The 20,416-nt window shown below is 44.5% G+C and overlaps 1 protein-coding gene across 2 annotated transcripts in view; it reads left to right on the top strand.

The window, feature by feature from the left end:
- The first annotated feature begins 226 nt into the window (after positions 1–226).
- Positions 227–20,416, top strand: part of FAT1 (FAT atypical cadherin 1) — a 126,665-nt gene continuing 106,475 nt past the window's right edge. For both annotated transcript variants that reach the window (XR_014223508.1, XM_082237960.1), the window contains exons 1-2: positions 227–249; positions 7,943–11,232. Coding sequence is in view for 1 of the 2 variants with exons in the window: in XM_082237960.1 (XP_082094086.1) it covers positions 7,962–11,232 (3,271 nt within the window). In the remaining variant the exon portion in view is untranslated. The remainder of the gene's footprint in view (positions 250–7,942; positions 11,233–20,416) is intronic.

Here is a 20,416-nt window from a genome sequence, read left to right as displayed (position 1 = left end):
GTTTTGCATCCCCCCACTCCTTGTAAAGCGCAACTTGTTTTAGAAATGGTGCCTTTGGGAAGGAAAAGCAGGGAATCCGCGCGTTTGTATTGTGGCGCAGCGCCCTCTAGCCGCCGGTTAGGGACGCAGCAGCTCCGTTCCTAGCCTGGGTCCCGTCACAAGCTCAGCCAAGTTCAGCATTGTCCGGAGGAGACACGAGGGAACACGAGGAGGGCTCCCTATGTGCATTGTCCTCTCGCTACTTTGGAGGTGTGTGTGTGTGTGTGTGTGTGTCCCCTCCGCCCGCCCTCGTACTGCTGGTTTCTCCGCGTAAGGTGAGCCTCGAGGGCGACCCGTCGTTTCTCGTTTCACTCCACGGGGGGGGCGGGGATGCGATTTATACGTCGAGCGTTTTTATAGCGCCTTGATCGTCGGCCACATATTTAGCACTTGCCTCGAGGGGACAATTTTTAATGCAACCGGGGGGAAAAGAGAGAGAATCAAGAAAAATTGAGAGACTAGTGCGAAGTGAAGGCTGGGTTTGGGTGATCTGCTTTATCTCTTGTTCTCCCCCTCCCCACTTTTTTGCTGCCTTTCCGTGGCGAAAAAGGTAGTTCCCTTCCAAATAATTAAGTTTCTCGGGGGCGGAAGAGGAGCGTGGCGGAGAGCTGGGGGGGGGGTTGGGGTGGCGGTGGCAAGTGTCTGATCACTATGACCCATGGGGCCGAGGTCCCTAGCCCGCCCATAAAATATTTGAGGGGGCCACCCCCCCAAAAAAAAGTTGATGGGCATTGCCATTCAAATACTGTGGGTGTGTGCAATCATGCGGTCGATTATGTGAGGAGGGGCTTACCAGTTCCTCCAATATTTTATTCAAGTTGGCGCCAGGAACCAAGAGTGCCAACCCAGCTTAAATATTGGGGGGCAGGTAAGCCCCGCCCCACATAATCGATCACGCACGCCATTTGAATGGTAATACCCATCAACTCTGAGGGGACCTGGTGCCCTCAAATATTTTAGGGGGGCGAAGAAAGGACCCCAAGCCCATAGGTGTTGGTTCCTTCTTTCAGGTCTTGCCCCCTGTCTCACCCATTCCTTCTTTTCCTGTTCTGACTCGGTTCGGAACAAGCTTCTATGGAGGAAGGAGTTTAGGAGCGCTGTACAGTATTGCTCTTCCGATCCACACTTGGACAAGCCCGTTTCCCCGAAAGGTTCATTCCGAAAGCGTCGTGGCGGTTTCACGTGTCATCATGCACTGCGACCCTCACACCCCACTTTAGAAACCTGACTGCTCTTATCTTTTATTGGACCGGTTCGGTTCTCAGCGCTTCAGGGAAACCGGCCTAAGCCGTGTCTACTCGGGAGTAAGCCTATTGAGTCCAGTGGGATTTACCTTCGAGTAAACAGCGCCTTGATCGGCACCGATGCGCCTCAGAAGAGAACGGGGACTAAGCTTGCACTTCAGAAACCCTTTACCTGGTAGAAACCTTCGCTTCATTCAGTAGGATTCGATTCTGCATAGGAATGATTAGGACTGTGCTGTAAATCACCTTAATCCCATTCGCTTCTACTTTGCAACTAGGTGATGGATGGTTTTCCAGTTTGGTTAGGTGAGGGGCTGGGCCCTGGCAGGAAAAAACAAGATCATTTTCTCCAGAGTAAGCGATTTACAAAGTGGGCTTGTGCATGTCTGCTCGAATGTGAGGCTCGCTGGATGTGTCAAATGAGGGAATAGTATACACATTTACCTGGAAGTAAACCCCATTGAACACAGTAGACTTTGCTCCTAAGCAGACCTGCAGAGAGGGCTCTGGTTAGCTAGAGGCTATTCCGGAGTGATTGGGGAATGGGAGGCCTGCGATTGCTCCGTTTGATAGCAGTTCGCCAACTCCTGTTGGTAGACGGCGGCAGTGCGCTCCTTCTCCACCCCCTATAGAAATTTACTGTGCCGACAGATATTGGTCGGTTCCGGGTATTCCCACTTCCAGGGAGTGCAGGTTTGCCGATTTTCACATGCATGTATACAATCCTTTCAACAGAGCGAGCGATCTGCTGCTTGGTGGGTTTTTATTTATTTAATCCTCCTCGCCTTTACAGAGTGCTTTCGAGACGTGCCATGAAATGTTAACAGTTGTCTTGCTAGTATTGGCGTACAGTACTTTTTAAAATATTGAAACTCTGAAATAGAATCCCAAGCCCTCCCATTTTCCCTGAGTTTTCCCCTCCCCCAGGGGAGGGGGGGCAGCTGTCTCTGTTCCTATTGGAGAGCCCCATCTGGAGTCCGGTCTCTCCGATACAAGGCAGCCATGCATCTAGGTCTCTCCTTGGAAATCCGTACTCCTACGTGTAAGTAGCTAAAATCTCGAAACTGCCCTCCCTTTTTTGTGTGTGAGATTCAAAGTGGAATTAGGAGCGGGTGGAGAAGATGAATGGAAATTCTTACTAGCGCTGAAGCCCAATTTGTACCCGCCCTTGCCAGCTAACAAACAGACCCATCTTGTGCTATGCAGAGCTAGGCGCGCATAAAGCTCTGTTTAGTTTGCACAGGAGTTAACAGTACGGTGTGGCTCTGGAAGTGAAGTCAGTTGAAGTTGCTTTTCCGATCAGGGACTGGCTGTCGTTTGCGCTGCATCATAAACTGCTGCATTCCTAAATGCTTAGGGAGTGGGACTTGCTCATGAGTAAACCTGTCAAATAGTGTGCATGCGTCTGGCCGGATCCCGTTGGTTGAATGAGTGGAACTTGGTTGCAGTCGTATACCAATTTACCTGGGAATAAATCCCATTGAACCAAGTAGGAGTTACTTGCCTGGGCATGTATATAGGTGATACTGTATCTGATACAGTGTATCATAGGATTGGGTGCAATAACTACTTTTTTGGCCACCCAAGTTTTTTAAAACTTTCTTTGCAGATATCCATACTGCTCTCTGGAGGATTTAAAAAAAAATAAGTTAGAAGGAACTCCTTTAATTCAAGATATGTAAGTGCATTCAAAGCTGTCCGGGCCTCCCAAGATGGTATTTTTGTCCTTCCCGTCTTTAATTTCTGGCTGGGTAATAAGGGGGATGCTGGGAATTGCGCTGCAGGGCGTAGCATGGGGCGCGCTTTGCAAGGCTGGAATTTTGCAGAATGTGGGGTTAGTTTAGCCCAGCTGTGCACGGAAGTGCTGGCGATTATTTATTATGCTCTCCAAAGCGGAGTCTCTGGGAGGTTTGGGCGGTGGAGTGTTAAAAGCCCTGGAGGAGGTAAGATTTGGTTTGCGGAGGCTTCCTTTTTAGGGCTTGCGGCACAATGAGGCGAACTCTCGAGTAATTATAGGCTTGGGAACGCGATGAGACGTATTCAAGAGCAGATTGCAATAATTCTCTGCGGAAACCCGGGCGGTTGGAAACAACAAACTTTGAGGACGGAGTGTTGCTTTTTCTTTTAATTAAAAAGAAAGAAAGCATGAAAGATCCCTTGTTCTCGCTTTCTTGATTTATGACATCATCGACCTCATGAATTAAAAGCAGATCTTTGAACCACCGAGGAAAGGATTAACTAGAGAGTGTTAATTAACACGACCGATAGACCAAACGTCCTTACTCACGAGTAAGCCCCACTGAGATTTTTTTTGGGGGGGTGGGTGGGATGTGTTGCTTGAAAAGCTCGATTCTGTGCACGTTCAATGGGTCTTACTCCCATGTAAACGTCTTTCCCAGCCCTTGCTTCAAAGCGATTTCTTCTGAATTGCACAGAGACTCGCTTCGGAGTCAACGTGGCCTGATCCGAAGCTGTTCCTCGGTGCGAATGCTTTTCAAGTGAGATTTACTCCCGAGGAAGCCTTCCCGGCTCCTTTCTGCGTTTGCTCTCGGCTCTCTCCCAGCTTGATTTGCTCCTTTCCTTAGAAAAGGGGAGTGGGAAAGAAAGAAAGAAAGAAAGAAAGAGAGAGAGAGAGAAAGAAAGATAGTGGTGGCGTTTGATCTGCAGGGTTATAATCACTCCGGAGCCAGATGGTGGCGAGGCGCGGAGCCGCTGAAAAGTGTGGTTTTGGTTTTCATGCCAGAGAAATTAGTTCCGGAGGCGGTTTGTGGCGGCTGCCCCTGCTTTTGGCGGAGGAATCCGGGGGCGAGAGAGAGGGAGAGCCGCTCCGGAGAAAGGAGACCGGCGAGGGACGGAGGGGAAAGAAAGAAAGAAAGCAAGCGCGAGCTGGCGAGGAGACGCTGCCCGGCTGCTGGCCGTGCCGGACGGGGAGCTCCCGATCCCTCGGGTGGGGAAGCGGATTCCCCCTCGGGCGAGGCAGCGCTGAGCGGCGAGGAACAGGGCGCCCGCTCGCCCTTGCCCGGGGCAGAAACTTCGTGGGAAGAAAGTTGTTGGAGAGCCAGCAGGGCGCCTTCTTCCCCGCCGGAGGCGCCGCGGAGGAGAAACTTGGGGAACAGGGCGCACTGGAGGAGTTGGAGCGGGACTTGAGGCAGGTAGCGACCGGCGGCGTTGTGAGGTGGCGGCGCTTGGTGCCTTGGTTTCTTCTTCTTCCCCTCCCCCTTGTTGCCCCTAGAGAGTCGTCTCCCCCCCCCCCCAGCGGCGGTGGGATGGCTGGGGAGGGGGGTGGACTCGACGTGCGGTGACTAGCAAGTGGGGCGCGAGGGGCAGCGCGGAGCTATTGTGCTGCTGCTGCTGCTGCTGCCTCGAGTCGGTCAGGGCAATACCAAGGGGGGCGGGGGGGTTGGCTTGCCAAATCTGCTGTCTTCTAAACTCCCCAGGATAGGTTACTATAGTATCTTGTTGTTGTGTTATCTCGGCTTTTGTGTAGCCCTTAATGTTGGGAGGACAGAGCACAATCCAGCTAGAACAGGAGGATTCCAGCAAAAGTGCCAATTTCAATAAAATATTTTTTTGGGGGGGACCCACATAGTCGATCCCACGAGTTTGAATGGCAATGCCCATTAACTTTCAGGAGCTCTCAGATTTTTTTGGGGGGGGGACAGAGGGACCTCGGCCCCTAGGAGTTCGTTCCTATGGATTATAGGGTCTTTGTCTTTGATTTCGGGACAGCCCAAGTTCCAGCTGCTCCCACACCAGGGAGAAGGAGTCCCCCTTCTATTTTCACAAGTTTTTCATAGAGTTGGAAGGGACTCCTGATGTCAAACCACCTGCAATGCAGGAATATGCAGGTGGCCCTGTGGGGATTGAACCTGCGACCTTGCCATTACCAGCACCACACTCTAACCAATTGAGCCAACTGTGGCTTTTGTTAAAGCAGCACTCTCTTTCCCTCCGCTCATCGTCCCCAGAACCCATTTATTACCTGGCTGAGCTGATGAAAAATGGGAGAACATGAAGAGTAATTATCTCTTTCCTTATTAGCAGACAGTGGAAAGGAGAGAATAGTTAACTATGGACTGAGGTTGTGATTTTTCTTCTTAGGACTTCCAGAATTGTCTGGAGAGGGAGAGCAAAGGTTGATTTCTATCCTTAGCAGAAGGTGTGCCTAAGTTCTCTCTCTGTGTTACGCTTGTAATGGCAGAGTGTATACTCCTTACCAAGAGTAGGGTATTGTGAATCATCCCCCACCCCCCAGCCCTGGAAATACCTTGGGGTGTAACTCCCATTGCAGTTCCACATTTAATTCCCATCACTTTCAGCAGGAAAGCTAAGCCCAGGCTTATCCGTGCAATTCTATTTATTTATTAAAATATTTGTAGACTGCTTACCCTCCAAAAAATTCAAAGCGGTATACAAAAAAAAAAAAAGCAAGCTGTACAATACCAACACCCAAAACAGAACAGCATAAAATACATTTCAGGCTTGCAGTGTCCAGTAAAATACAATAAATTAATAAGCTTATCTATTCAGATCATGGGCATTTACTCCTTGCAAACTACCCCCGCCCCCATTATTAAGGAAATAAACCCTGCTGGATCAGTCCACTATCCTCTCTTGACAAACATACTCCAACTGTGGTCAACCAAATTCCACTGGGACATCAGTGGGACTTCAAAGTGCTCAACTTTGCCTGAGTGGTGGCCTTGATCTTTGTTTCCTTTTCTTTTTTGTTGGCAGTTTCTGCAGTAGCTTGACCCTCGTACTCTTTTTGAAGGATAAATACCAGAGTTGTTCAGAGAGGAAGAACTCAAAAGTAATTATTGTAGGCTACAATATTAAAACACACTTTCTAGAGAGTAATCCCCACTGAATACAGTGGGACTTTCTTCCAAGTAAACTTTAATAGGATTGTGCTTTTGCCTCATGTTCTGAAAAAATACAAAATAAGCTGCACATTATGGTAATGCAGCCAACAAAAGGATTATTATGGTCTTCTTTCTACAGTTAAGTGTATGTGCAATCTTGAGTAGAGCTTCAATAATCTGAACCCGCCTATGCTTTCAGGTTTAGAATTGAGCAGTTTGCAAGTGGTAGTCATGTGCTATGTTGAATAAGTGATGGTTGGAATAAACAGTTTGACACATACAATTTTCTAAAAAGTTGAAATGGTTATTTATCATAGACGAATGGTTTATTTCTTTTTGTTGAGTTTTTCCATGATAATTGCACTCAGGATTTTAGTGAACTACTGCAATATCATGGGTTATATCCAATTCTGCCCGAATCACCTTCCGCTTGCACATGGGGACTTCCCCATCCTCTTCTCTTCCTGTGCACCCCAACAATCTGTTGCAGAGGGTCCCCCAACCCTCTGGAGCAAACTTTGAGGGTGCTCTGGGGCCTGCAGAGAAGAGGAGGTGGATGATTTGTTGCACAAGCAGAGAAGTCTGTTGCGTGCAACCCCATGTATTAGGCTTAATCCTAGCACTTCCTAGAGTTTCTGTTGTTGGACACATAACCTTAAGTGCAATTAAGCATGTTGGGAAGCTAGTATGATGAACAGCTTCTGGCATCTCTCTTTTCTGAATTGTTCAAGAGCAGAACTGGAACATTGATTCAGTTTCTTCCTACCTTCTAAAAAAATACCTGGGCAAATCACTTTATTTTAAAGCATTTTATAATCTGCTTAATATTTTAAAAACTCGTGTGGGTTTGTAGCCTTTGGTAAAGTAGGTAAAAAGAAGACTTAATTTCTTCTTTAGTATATTTTTGCTTTCCAGCAATAAGTGGCTCAGCGCTTGCATGACCTGCGTTTGCTTTCTCAGTTAGAATCATAGCCATTAGAAGGACAGAAAGTACAGGTGTAAAGGCACTCATCTATTATTATTCATTATAGTGGTAGTGGGGTGGCATTACTGCAGTTGTCTCCCCTCCCTCTTCCTGTGGGACAGAGAAGGGCAGGTAAGATAGTTGGGCGTTTCTTTCACTTATCTCAGAAATAGTGCTGCATCATTCTGCCTGATCAAAGGAGTGCTGTGGTGCTTTTGCAACCAGCCTCTTCTGGTTGCAAAGGCCTAAGAGAGGCAATCGGCTCTATATGACTGAATTTAACCACTCCTTTCTTGGGTTGGCAAGAATACAGAGGAAGATCATTGCAACTACAGTGGTACCTCGGGTTGAGTACTTAATTCATTCCGGAGGTCTGTTCTTAACCTGAAGCACCACTTTAGCTAATGGGGCCTCCTGCTTCTGCTGCGCCACCGGAGCACTATTTCTGTTCTTATCCTGAAGCAAAGTTCTTAACCCAAGGTACTATTTCTGGGTTAGTGGAGTCTGTAACCTGAAGCGTATGTAACCTGAGGTACCACTGTATTAGGAGACAACGGTTATTTAGCCTAGGGAAGTAGCACTAGGTATTGTTTTCAGGGAAACCCCTTGAATTGTAAACTCGGCTTTCAATTTCAGATTTTGGTTTATTGATTTGTAGAGAATACATTCATTGTGACTGATAGCATTCTTTCTTGGGCAGAGTTCCTTACATCAAGCGAGGGCCTTGCATGGTGGCTCCTTTTCAACAAGTCTATGGGGAGTGAGTAGCAAACTTTCCATAATAGTTTGGAAAACCCTGATTGATATTCCTTTTTTGTTTTGTTTTTCAGGTTTTTGGAACTTGCCTCCATGGAGAGCCATTTGACCATGTTGCTGCTGCTTCTGTTGCTGCTTGTGCAGCATTTTGGAAACTGTGAAGGAAATCCAAGACTGCATCACACGTCGCCAATGCAGTTTACCCAAACTCATTACAATGCCACAGTGTATGAAAACTCTGCAGCCAAGACTTACGTTGGACATCCGGTGAAAATGGGCATTTATATCACGAACTTGCTGTGGGATATAAAATACAAAATAATTTCCGGGGATAACGAGAACTTGTTCAAAGCGGAAGAGTATATCTTGGGAGACTTTTGCTTTTTACGAATACGGACCAAGGGAGGGAACACAGCTATACTTAACAGGGAAGTCAAAGACCATTACGTGTTAACTGTGAAAGCAATAGAGAAGAGCACAAATATGGAAGCTCGTACGAGAGTCCGAGTGCAAGTGTTGGATACAAATGACTTACGGCCTTTGTTTTCTCCAACTTCATACAGTGTTTCATTGCCTGAGAATACAGCAATAAGGACGAGCATTGCCAGAGTTAGTGCAACGGATGCAGATATTGGAACCAATGGAGAGTTTTATTACAGTTTTAAAGAGAGGACAGATATGTTTGCTATACATCCTACCAGCGGCATAATAGTCCTGACTGGCAGACTTGACTATTCAGAGACAAACGTTTATGAAATGGAAATCCTTGCTGTGGATCGTGGGATGAAATTGTATGGCAGTAGTGGCATCAGCAGCATGGCGAGGTTGACTGTTCATATAGAGCAGGCTAATGAGTATGCTCCGGTTATCACGGCCCTTACGTTGGCTCCTTCAGAGCTTGACAAGGATCCATCATATGCAATCATAACAGTTGAGGACAGGGATCACGGTTCAAATGGAGAGGTGGCGTCTTTGAGCATTGTGGCGGGTGACCCACTCCAGCAGTTTAAAACTGTGAGGACTTTTCCAGGAGGAAAAGAATATAAAATAAAAGCTGTTGGCAGTATCGATTGGGAGAGCCAACTGTTTGGCTATAATCTAACACTGCAAGCTAAAGATAAAGGAAATCCTCCCAAATTTTCTCCTGTCAAAGTAATTCATGTGGCATCCCCCAAATTTAGATCGGGACCAGTCCAGTTTGAAAGAGCTGTTTACAGGGCAGAAATAAGTGAATTTGCCCCACCAAACACTCCTGTGGTTATGGTAAAAACTCTGTCTACTTATTCCCATTTGAGATACATGTTTAGAAATGCGCCAAGCAAAATAAGATTCCACCTGAATCCTTATACTGGCCTTGTTAGTACTTTAGATCCTATAAATGCACAGCGTGCATCCCATATTGAATTTGACATTATGACAAGTGACAGAAAAGCCTCTGCAACAGTATTGATTAAAGTTATAGATATGAATACTCATTCCCCTGAATTTACCCAGACTTCTTATAAAGCTTCATTTGATGAGAATGTTCCTATAGGTACAAGTGTCACGAGTGTGAATGCAAAAGATCTTGATGAAGGTGAGAATGGCTATGTGACATACAGTATTGCGAATATAAGCCCCGTTCCTTTTGTGATAAACCACTTTACTGGTGTTATCAGTACCTCTGAAAACTTGGATTATGAATTAATGCCGAGAATCTATAAATTGAGAATTCGAGCTTCTGACTGGGGCACACCATATCGCCGAGAAGTTGAAGTCCCTGTTACTATAGCTTTAAATAATTTGAATGATAACACTCCACTGTTTGAGAAAATAAATTGTGAGGGAACAATCCCCAGGGAACTTGTTGTTGGAGAACAAATAACAACTGTGTCTGCTATTGATGCTGATGAGCTGCAGCTGGTACAATACCAAATTGAATCTGGAAATGAATTAGATTTATTTAGTTTAAATCCAAACTCTGGGGTGCTTTCCTTGAAGCAATCATTAGGAGATGGCTTGGGTGCAAAAGCAACTTTTCATAGCTTGAGAATAACAGCCACAGATGGAGAAAATTTGTCAGCCCCATTATATATTAACATTACTGTCATTGCCAGCCGCAAACCAGTATACTTACAATGTGAAGAGACTGGTGTCGCCAAAATGCTGGCGGAGAAACTTCTGCAGGCAAATAAGCTGCATGGTCGTGGTGAAGCTGACGATGTGTTTTTTGACACTTACTCTGTGAATCTGCATGCGCCTCAGTTTGGAAATAGCCTTCCCAGAAGCATTGAGGTAAAAGAAGATCAACTCATCGGTTCCAGCATCATACATTTGAATGCTAGTGATCTAGATACTGGTTTCAATGGAAAGCTTGTCTATGCTATCTCTGGAGGTAATAACGATAGCAGCTTTATCATTGGTATGGAGACGGGAATTCTGAAAATCCTTTCTGCCCTTGACCGAGAAGTAAAAGATAAATATACATTGAATATTACTGTTTATGATCTTGGGATACCGCAAAAGTCTGACTGGCGTCTTTTAGATATCAGGGTTCTAGATGCCAATGACAATTGTCCAGAATTCTTACAGGATAGCTATTTTGTGGATGTGACTGAAAACACGAACCTAAATACAGAAATCATTCAAATAGAAGCCATAGACAGAGACTTGGGGACTAATGGGGAAGTGAGATACTCTTTTCTTACAGATACTGACACGTTTGCCATTGATAGCGTGACGGGTATTGTGAAAGTTGTGGGGCCTCTGGATCGTGAAGAGCAACCTGTGTATTTTCTGAAAATAGAGGCCAGGGACCAAGCTAAAGAGGAAGCACAGTTATCTTCAACTGTTCTGCTGAAGGTGTCTTTAGAAGATGTCAACGACAATCCTCCAAAATTTATCCCATCTAATTACCATGTGAAAATTCGAGAAGACCTTCCGGAGGGAACAATCATCACATGGCTAGAAGCCCACGATCCTGACTTGGGCCAGTCAAGCCAAGTGCGGTATAGCCTTTTAGATGGTGGGGATGGAAGTTTTGACGTAGATAAACTTAGTGGAGCAATTCGTGTTGTACAGAGGCTGGATTTTGAGAGAAAACAAGTTTATAATCTGACGGTACGGGCCAAAGACAAAGGCAAACCAGTGTCATTGTCGTCTACCTGTTACATTGAGATTGAAGTAGTTGATGTTAACGAAAACCTTCACCCTCCACGCTTTCCCAGCTTTGTGGATAAAGGTTTTGTAAGCGAAGATGTTCCCATTGGTACTTCAGTGATGACTCTGTCGGCTTATGATGAGGATACTGGAAGAGATGGTGAGATCAGATACTCGATAAGGGATGGATCTGGTGTTGGAATTTTCAAAATAGATGAAGAAACAGGTAAGAACTTGTTACATTCTTCTGGTTTTTATTCGGCAACCTATTACATTGCTTTCAAAATAAGACTTTGAGTTAAATGTCCTTGAAACTAACAATAATTTATTTGTGTGCAGTGCATCAGAATGTTTGAAGGCTCTGAAATCAGTGAACGATGTTTCATTTTTGTTTGCTACTTTACTTTTTGTGTGAGGGTGGGGCTGGGCCCAAGGCAGAAAGAAGCAGTGCTGGAAATACAGAAGACAACATCATCCCTTGTGCAGGTTCCTATATTCCCATACTTTGGCTGCAATATTTAATCGACTTTCTGGGGTGTAAGCTCCACTTCCTTCTCAGTTGACGAGGGTTGCACTGTCAGTCCCGGGAACTGCCTATAGGCATTGTCCATAAGAAAGAGCCTTTATAGGAATATTTCTAAAGATACTTTGTTTTGTAAGGTTAAAAAGTAGCAGCATGCAAAATGTATACAGTGCAACAAGGATGTAAGGCCCAACTGTATGAATGAAGTGGTGTAAACACCGCAGCATGTTTTAGTAGTCAGATTTACACAGTTGTGTAGGAAAGGTATGAAGGACCTAGGAAACCCAATTTGAATTAGATTTTTTTCCTGTTGAAAAATCTCCTGGGGTGGGAGATCTTTCATCCTGCATTGTCTCACAGGCAGGCTTCCATAGCCTGTATGTTGGTGGTGGGCGGAGCCAGAGGGAAAAGGGGGCAGAGCAGCAAATATAAATACAGTGGTACCTCGGGTTAAGTACTTAATTTGTTCTGGAGGTCCGTTCTTAACCTGAAACTGTTCTTAACCTGAAGCACCGCTTTAGCTAATGGGGCCTCCTGCTGCCACCACGCCACGGGAGCACAATTTCTGATCTCATCCTGAAGCAAAGTTGTTAACCTGAGCTACTGTTTCTGGGTTAGCGGAGTCTGTAACCGGAAGCGTATGTAACCTGAAGCGTATGTAACCCAAGGTACCACTGTATTACCTTTGTACAGTAAGGTGCATTTCAGCAGCCATGTACCAGTCAAAGGTTTCTATATTGCTGAACTCATCTATCCATCTAGTCAAGAGAATTTAGAACTTAGGAGGCAATTATTGCCTGGGAGTAGACATCATTGAGCACAATTAGATTTACTTTAGGGTAAACATGCAGCAAATCCATTTGTTTTTAAGAGAGGTCTGCGAACCACCTTTCCAGTTAAAATTCACTCCGTGACTACCCTGCACAATGCCCAAAATGCCCCCAAAATGGAAATAGTCAATATTTACTAATTTTGAGGTGCTGAACACGCAAATGACAATAAAATGTTTCACTTTGCTCCTGTTTAGGAGATACAAAAAGAGTAATGTGTAAACAACCGACTCCGCATTGAGCGCATAATTTCATTTGGCAACGCTGTATTCTTCTAAGACAAACATTTAATATCTTTAGGTGCCAGGGACAATGTTTCTCTTCAGGCAAAAACATTTCTCTTCAGCCAGGAGTTTGGCTGATTAACATTTTATGACTTTTTAAACATGTTTGTGGTAGAGAGTTATTGGGTTGTTTTTGTTTCAGTGTGTATTTTGTATTCTCATTTTGTATTTTTGTTGTTGTTGTGAACCACCCTGGGACCCTCAGGTTTACAAATTTAATAAATTATCATCATCATTACCCAATGCAAGATGAATGGACAACATGATTATTGGAGCTCACTGCCAGTTTAGTACAAATGGAATCTGCAACAAAACATTGCTGTTGATTTCCTGTTGGAATAGTTTTTCTTTCAACCCTTTCTCTTTTTATTTTTAAAATTTATTATTACATTTATATCCCAGCTTTCCTCTGAGGAGGTCAAGGGGACACACATAGTTCTCTGCCTCTCCAGTTTATCCTCGTGCCAAGAGAGGTACATAGATTAGTCTGAGAGACTGTGACTGGCCCCGGGTCGCCCAGTTGGCTTCACAAGTGGCGATTTTGAACCCTGGTCTCCCAGATAGTAATGCAACACTCCAACCTGAAGGTTTCAAAGGACAGGTAGAGTAAGATAGACAGTGGTGGGGCTTGAAGATAGCCTGGATCATTCTTCTTTATTTTGATGGTGAGATAACGAAAGTGGGTGAGGCTTAAATCTGAGTTGGTATGCCTAGGATGGCCCTGTTAGTCCCCAATTGACAAAAGTACAGTGGTACATCGGGTTAAGAACTTAATTCATTCTGGAGGTCTGTTCTTAACCTGAAACTGTTCTTAACCTGAAGCACCACTTTAGCTAATGGGGCCTCCTGCTGCCGCCGCACCGCCGCTGCACAATTTCTGTTCTCATCCTGAAGCAAAGTTCTTAACCTGAAGTAGTATTTCTGGGTTAGTGGAGTGTGTAACCTGAAACATATGTAACCTGAAGTGTATGTAACCCGAGGTGCCACTGTTTGCTGGACTATAATCCTAGAATTCTATATTGGATGCATAGGGTCTGTTTAGCATGCTTTTTAACAAAGTGTCACGAATAAATTGGATAAGAAGCCTAAAACATCCCCGTGGACATAATAGCCACACAAATCTTTAATAATTCGGTTTTGTTTCAAAATGCGAAATGGAAGATGGGCTGCTCGTGAATAAATACTCAGTTTGCTGTTTGAGGAGAGAATGTGCTGAGGGCGGTGGTGCTCCTCCTTAAAGATCCTGCTGGATAACCCTCACAGGGATTGGTAAATAGGATCTCAACATGAAAGCTTGGGGTTCTTCTATTCCTCTGTTTCTGGCTGCTTGAAAGTTAGCATTGTTTAGCAGTGACACCTATTGACTGGGTCATAGCCTGGTCTGATGAAAACAGCCCAGCCCAGGAGAGAACTGAGATTTACTGACCTTGGGTGTGAAACAGTTGCATTTGGACTGGAGATTTCCTTGTAAATGAGAATCAGTTCATTCAGTGAAGTACGCATGGAGGTGAATTTTTTTTTTTAAAGGTCTGTGTCTTTTCCTTGAAAAACATTTGACAAGCAAAAGGAGTCTTGAAAGGAAATAATTGTCAAAAGCTGTGGAAGGTGGTTCTTGTTATATTGCTGCTGGTACAGCTGTCATATTGCAGATGAATTTCCTATTGAAACATCTGCTTAGCTTTTGAAGTATAGATTAAGGTCAGTGAGGGGAGGTGGGAATGATAGCATAATAACATTTACTCTTTTTCTTTCAAGATTTTACATGTATGATTTGGAAACCTTTTGAAAAGGGATAGACATACGCCAACAAGACTTGGCATTCTTCCACTTTTATGTAGCAACCTGTAGCACTCAAGTTCTGGAATACTGTTTATTAAAGTAGCCTTAATACCAATCAAGAGTCCTGGTTTCTGTCACGTGCATAATTCGATGTATATTGCTGACAGTTAAACTTACCTGAATCTGAATCAGTTAAATCTGAATTGCTTCCGCTCTCATGTACCTGCAAGATGTCGCAGCATCTTGTGAAAAAATTAAGAATGTCACTCACATCATAGAGCTGTAGGGTTGGAGGGATCCCAAGGGTCATCTAGTCCAGCCCCCTGCAATGCAGGAATCTCAGCTAAAGCATCCATAACAGATGGCCATCCAACCTCTGCTTAAAAACCTCCAAGGAAGGAGAGTCCATAACCTCCCAAGGGAGACCGTTTGACTGTCTAATTTGAATTAGAAATCCAGATAATATTGTTGCAAGCCACCCCAATCCCTGAGCAGTGTGATATTCCAGAGGTTCCAGGCCTTCACCTAGGGTCTATTTCCTTTTGGAAATGAGGCACAATGGTGAGTTTATGGTTTATTTACACCAGTGATGGCCAAACTTGGCCCTCCAGCTGTTTTGGGACTACAACTCCCATCATCCCTAGCTAACAGGACCACTGGTCAAGGATGATGGGAATTGTAGTCCCAAAACAGCTAGAGGGCCATATTTGGCCATCACTGATATATACATATATACAACCTGAGCCTGTGATGAAGGAGTTCACAGCATCAACACCCCAAAAGGGTCTTGTTTCTTCCATAGCCACAGCCTTTGATTCAAACAGACGTCAAACATCATGTGCTTCATCTCTGGCTTTTCAGTTTGCTGCCTTTTTGCTTAGTGATGTCACACACTCTAAACTCTGCCATTATTTGTACAAGTCATTTGATGCTTTGTTCTTTTACTGGCCCATCAGCTGGGAGGCTAGCTTGTCTTAGTTAGCTTTTAACACTTCCTAGATCCAGGGATTAGAATGACCTAGCACTCAGCTTAACATCCAGAAGCTTGATTAAATTCTAACACTTGCTGATTCTCGGGATTATGATAGTCTTCCACCCACAAACTCATAATAATATAATTGGTGGCTATTTAATATACTGTTTTGCTCAACATCTAGGAGGGAAGACAGAAAATGCTGAATATATGGAGATAAGGAACAAATGCAATGCTCTCAAGTTAATGTATCAAATTGTTCAATAATATTATTAAAAATATCAACTCCTTTCTACATAGAGTTCAACATGGGGAAACTTTCTGAATCTATCCTAAAAACAACAGGTCCACACAACTGAAATGTACAATTACAGAATCACACAGTCACATTTAAAATACTGTTGTACCTTGGATCCCCAACGCCTTGCAAGTCGAACGTTTTGGTTTCCGAATGCCCCAAACCTGGAAGTGAGTGTCCTGGTTTGCAAACATTCTTTGGAACCTGAACGTCCAACGGGGCTTCTGCGGCTTCTGATTGGCTGCAGGAGCTTCCTGCCACCAAACAGAAGCCAGAGTTTGGTTTCTGAACATTTTGGAAGTGGAATGGACTTCTGGAATGAATTCTGTCCTACTTCCAAGGTACAACTGTATCTGCTTATGCTAGCAGTTCCAGTCCCTTAAGATATTAAAGAGAGGAAGTTATGGAGTCGGTGCCTCAACACAGAAAGCTGTGCTCCAAATCCTCTCTCCTCAACCACAGGGGCAATGCTGAGCAAAGTATGAAGCTTCAGGTGCCTCAAATGAAGGCATGTGGGGAATAATGTGCTTTTGGATGCTTGCTTGATTTTTGCTTTTAAGGTAGAAACCAGCACTTTGCATTTGGAAGCAAAACGTCAGCCAGGCCAATTGATCCAAAACTGAAGAGTGGCTGAATTTTTGTACCAGTTGATGCTTCCAAACCCTTTTCAAAGGAATCTGCCACCGCAAAGAGCATTTCAGTAATTTGGGGGTGAGGTTACCAATCAGTGGGAACAATGACAAGCCAGCTTACCAACAAAGGCAAAGAGAGGCTTCTCCCAGCCCCCTGCACCACCTGTGAATCCAGAAGCAGTGTAGGATTCTGGAAGTCCTTTCCCATGTATATCATATGTTTCATCCAGCAAACATACAAACTATGAACAATGTATGTGTCTTTAAACCAGTCTGATTAATCACTGTGTGTATGTGTGTGAAAGAGGCATCATCCATTCTTTGCATCAAGGAAGGAACTTGTGATCCTCCAGATGTTCTTCAATCCTAGCTCCTATCAGCCCCAGCCAACATGGCAATTGGTGAGGAATGATGGGAGTTGTAGTCCTGCATATTCTGGAGGGTTCCCCGTCACTGATTTAGTTAGTTTTATATGCTTCAGACAGATTTGCTTCACAAATTGGAGCTTTTGTACGTACCTCAAATGGCGGCATCTTAATGTATTGTGTTATTGGACTTCAGAGTCCGCCATAGGTTGGTTGGTTGGTTGGTTGTTTTTTTTAAGTCAGTAAGTGTTTAAGGACAAATAATTAAAATCCATGTGCAAGGAAAGGGGACTTAACACCTGATCATTTTTCTGTGCAAAGATTATGCATTGTGTACATGTTCACTTGTGAGGTGGTGCATACAAGCATTTGATTGATAAAGTAACAATGGCTTGAAGGCTGGAACAGTTTCCTGACCCCTATACCTGGGTCACAATGAACACTTGGAGCTTGCTGCACAAGTGAGGTGTGCATTTTTTTTTCTATAGAGAGGTTATCTACATTAAAGTAAAAGGTCAGATATGAAGTGGGCTACGATCTCTTTAAAAAGCAAAGAATTTTTAGCCTCGGGATCAAGTATCTCACAGCCTTTGCCTGCAGTGAAGTTGGAACATGCTCTGCTTTACCTTTGGTCAAAAGTTAAAAGGGGTCCCATGACTTGCTTCGTATTATGTGAGAACAGCAGGCGTTTCCATTTAGAACTTCTGCTTGCCTTTAATATTCTTTCTTTTTATGTTAAAATTGGCATGGCTTGTCAGACTTACTCTTGCAGACAGGAATTTAGCAACTGTGTAACTAATTGGGTGTGTTCCATAGCCCTGGGGGCTGTTCCTTCACCTTTCTTGGGTAGTTTAAGAATCCATTCTCTCCCCCCCCCACCTTGTCTATCTCCCCACTATTTCTTTTGGTGTGAGTGCTGTAAGGGAGGAAAATACAAATATGTTTAACACAAACCAAAGGCTATCTGAAAGCTTCAGCAAGTGTTGCAGTTGAATTAAAGTTCATATTTCTTTCTTGTTACTCAATGCCTGCTTCTCAGTGAGCAGAAAAAGACGGAGGAACAGGGAGTGGCATCATGGGGAGGTACAGGCAACTACTGATTTGCATGGATGTTATGCTCCTGAATCCTGCGCATGTTGGTGGAGCAGGCATAAGCCTGCTCTGGCCACTTCCAGGTTGGAGTGATGTGCACATGCGCAGTCATGCATCAATTGGATGTGCGTAAGTTGGTCGTTGCCTGTATAACAATATGCGCTGAGCAATGATGTCCTGGTACAATTTGCCTCACTCCCAAATTTTTGGCTCCTAATAAAATATGAGTAGCGCTTAGTAACCAGGCATGCACTGAACCCTTACTGAGAAGGCAAATTCTGTATGCCGGAGCAATGTCATGCTGATGCCTTTATCTTTGTATCTAAATCAGCACAGATGGCAGGCTAATGCTGCAAGTGGCCTTGTGCCACTGCAGTGTGTACTCAAAAAAGCTAAACAATGGTTCTTTCACATCATGGAGCAGAGCTATGTGTCTCCTGGACCAGCTGCCAGTGAGCTAATGGGCTCAATGCAAGGTGTCTGTACTAGAATGAATGCAAAGCCCTCAATAGCTTGAGACCCAAGGAGCTTTAAAAGCACCCTTTCCACAATATCAACCACTTGCAATAGGCTCTGTTGATGGTGCTACCATTGGGGATTGGCGGTGACCCTAGACAGGGCCTTTTTGTTGGTGGGTCCATGTTGGGGGAATGCCTTGTCGTGAGTCCCTGATAACCAGGCAACATCCAATGGCAGCACCACAGTGTCTCCCTCATTATTAACTTACAGGTGAAATTCAAAAACATGTTTACCCCAAGTATTTGAAGATACTGTTCCTGGCAACTCTGACATTATATTCCCTGTAAAAGAAGGCAAATGCTTGTTTGTTTTCAGAAGTTTTAATTGCATTGTATTATTAATGACACCCTGGGCTCCTTTGAGATGAAGGCTGGGAAATAAATTTAATGAATAAATTATTGGTGCGGAACTTGCGGCTTTCCAGGTGTTGCAGAAGTCCAACTTTTAGGGGCCCAGCTGGCATAGTCCATGGAGGGAGATGGTGGGAGTTGCAGTCTAGCAACTCTTTCAGAGCCACAGGCACTGAGCAGCATTTGAATCCCTGGCTTGCTGACCAATTGAGCCTCCAAACAGCAGTTCAGGTGATAAACCTGTGTCTGGATTGCACCACCTCAGGTCACAGATAATGTGCTTAAATGTCTCTCCATAGCAACAACAAAAAGAAAAGCATTGTGGAAGCTAGAAACCTTCCTCCCAATATCTAATTTGCTATATGAACAGGTTAATATTTTAACGCGCAGACACAGTCCTATCAGGAGTGCAGACTAAAGTGGTAGAATTGAGAAATAGGTTTACCTCCTCATTCAATGAAGCAGAAACACAGCGCTTAGTTAAACTGGAACTCCCTCCTCCAGGTGACAGTGATGGGCACCCACTTGGACGGCTTTAAAAGATGGAACCAATTCATGGAGGAGAGGGCTATATCTGGCCATCTGCTATGATGGCTAGGCTCTCTCTCCACAGTTGGGAACAACAGTGATTCCAAATACCAGTTGCCGAATGCCACAGGTGGGGAAAGGGCTCTTCTGCTCATGTTCGGCTTGCTGGTTTCCCATAGGCATCTGGTTGGCCACTGTGAGAACAGGACTCTGGACTAGATAGGTAATTGGCCTGGTCCAGCAGGCTCATCTCACGTTCTCACCTTCTGTTGGAGAGAACTAAGCCTAACATGCAGCAAACAGGCACCACCCATTGCCTAGAATGCTGCTTGATTCTGTAGAACTTCACAAGCCCTTTTCCTCTTCGGTCTGATGTACATTTTATACTATCCGCTACCTTGTCACATCTTCATGCTATGACTTTCCACTCCACTTGTAAAACTCTTAGTGCTGGTTTCTCCAGATCTCATTCCTCTCCAGCCCCACAGTGCACCTTATTCTGATATGTAAACAAGAGATTCCTAGCCAGTGCTAGGCATTACGCTAGGGAATTTATGTGTGGGAAATCTCAATGATAAAGAAACAGGGGAGCAAATACTGTCACATGTGTCCCAGCAGTTAACTTTGGCTTTGGGAAATACAGTAGCCAGTGAGCTTCCCACCCCCACCCTATCCTCTTTTTGGCTGGGGTCCTAATCTGCTGTGCTGTGAAAAATTTGGTCTGGAATTTTCTGCTTGGTCCAAGAGCAAATGGCCTTGTCGTGCCCGTCATGTATTGTTAAAAAAGCAGACTGCGTGAAAGTGACGGCAGATAAAAGCGGAATGTGTCTACTGATTATGTCTGTATAATTTTTGGTGCAGCAGCGGTGTCCTTCTCCTTTGCCTTACTTGCACAAAAGATTAGTAGCAACCGTCGTTCAGCTCTTTTCATCTATTGTCTCAGAAGCATGGCATTTCCATTGTGGCTAATTTTGAAGTACAAGGACGCATGAAGAGGAGAACTTCCAGAACACATACCTTGCTGCATGGATTTCTTTTCTTGTGTAGTGCTATGTTGAAATCCTTTGTCAGGTGGAAGTGGCGGGGAGTAAGGGAGCAGTTGCCTGCACTTAAATGGAGGTTTTTGTTCTCCTTTTTTACTGACCTGAGCAGTTAATGATCAACAACTGTTATGCCAGGTTAGGAATGTTGATTGCTTTTTTTGGGGGGGGGGATTATATGGGCAATTATATAAGCA

This window comes from Podarcis vaucheri (genome assembly GCF_965113315.1).
Source record: "Podarcis vaucheri genome assembly, chromosome: 9".
Classification (NCBI taxonomy): Eukaryota; Metazoa; Chordata; class Lepidosauria; order Squamata; family Lacertidae; genus Podarcis; species Podarcis vaucheri.
This window is presented reverse-complemented; position numbering and strand designations above follow the sequence as displayed.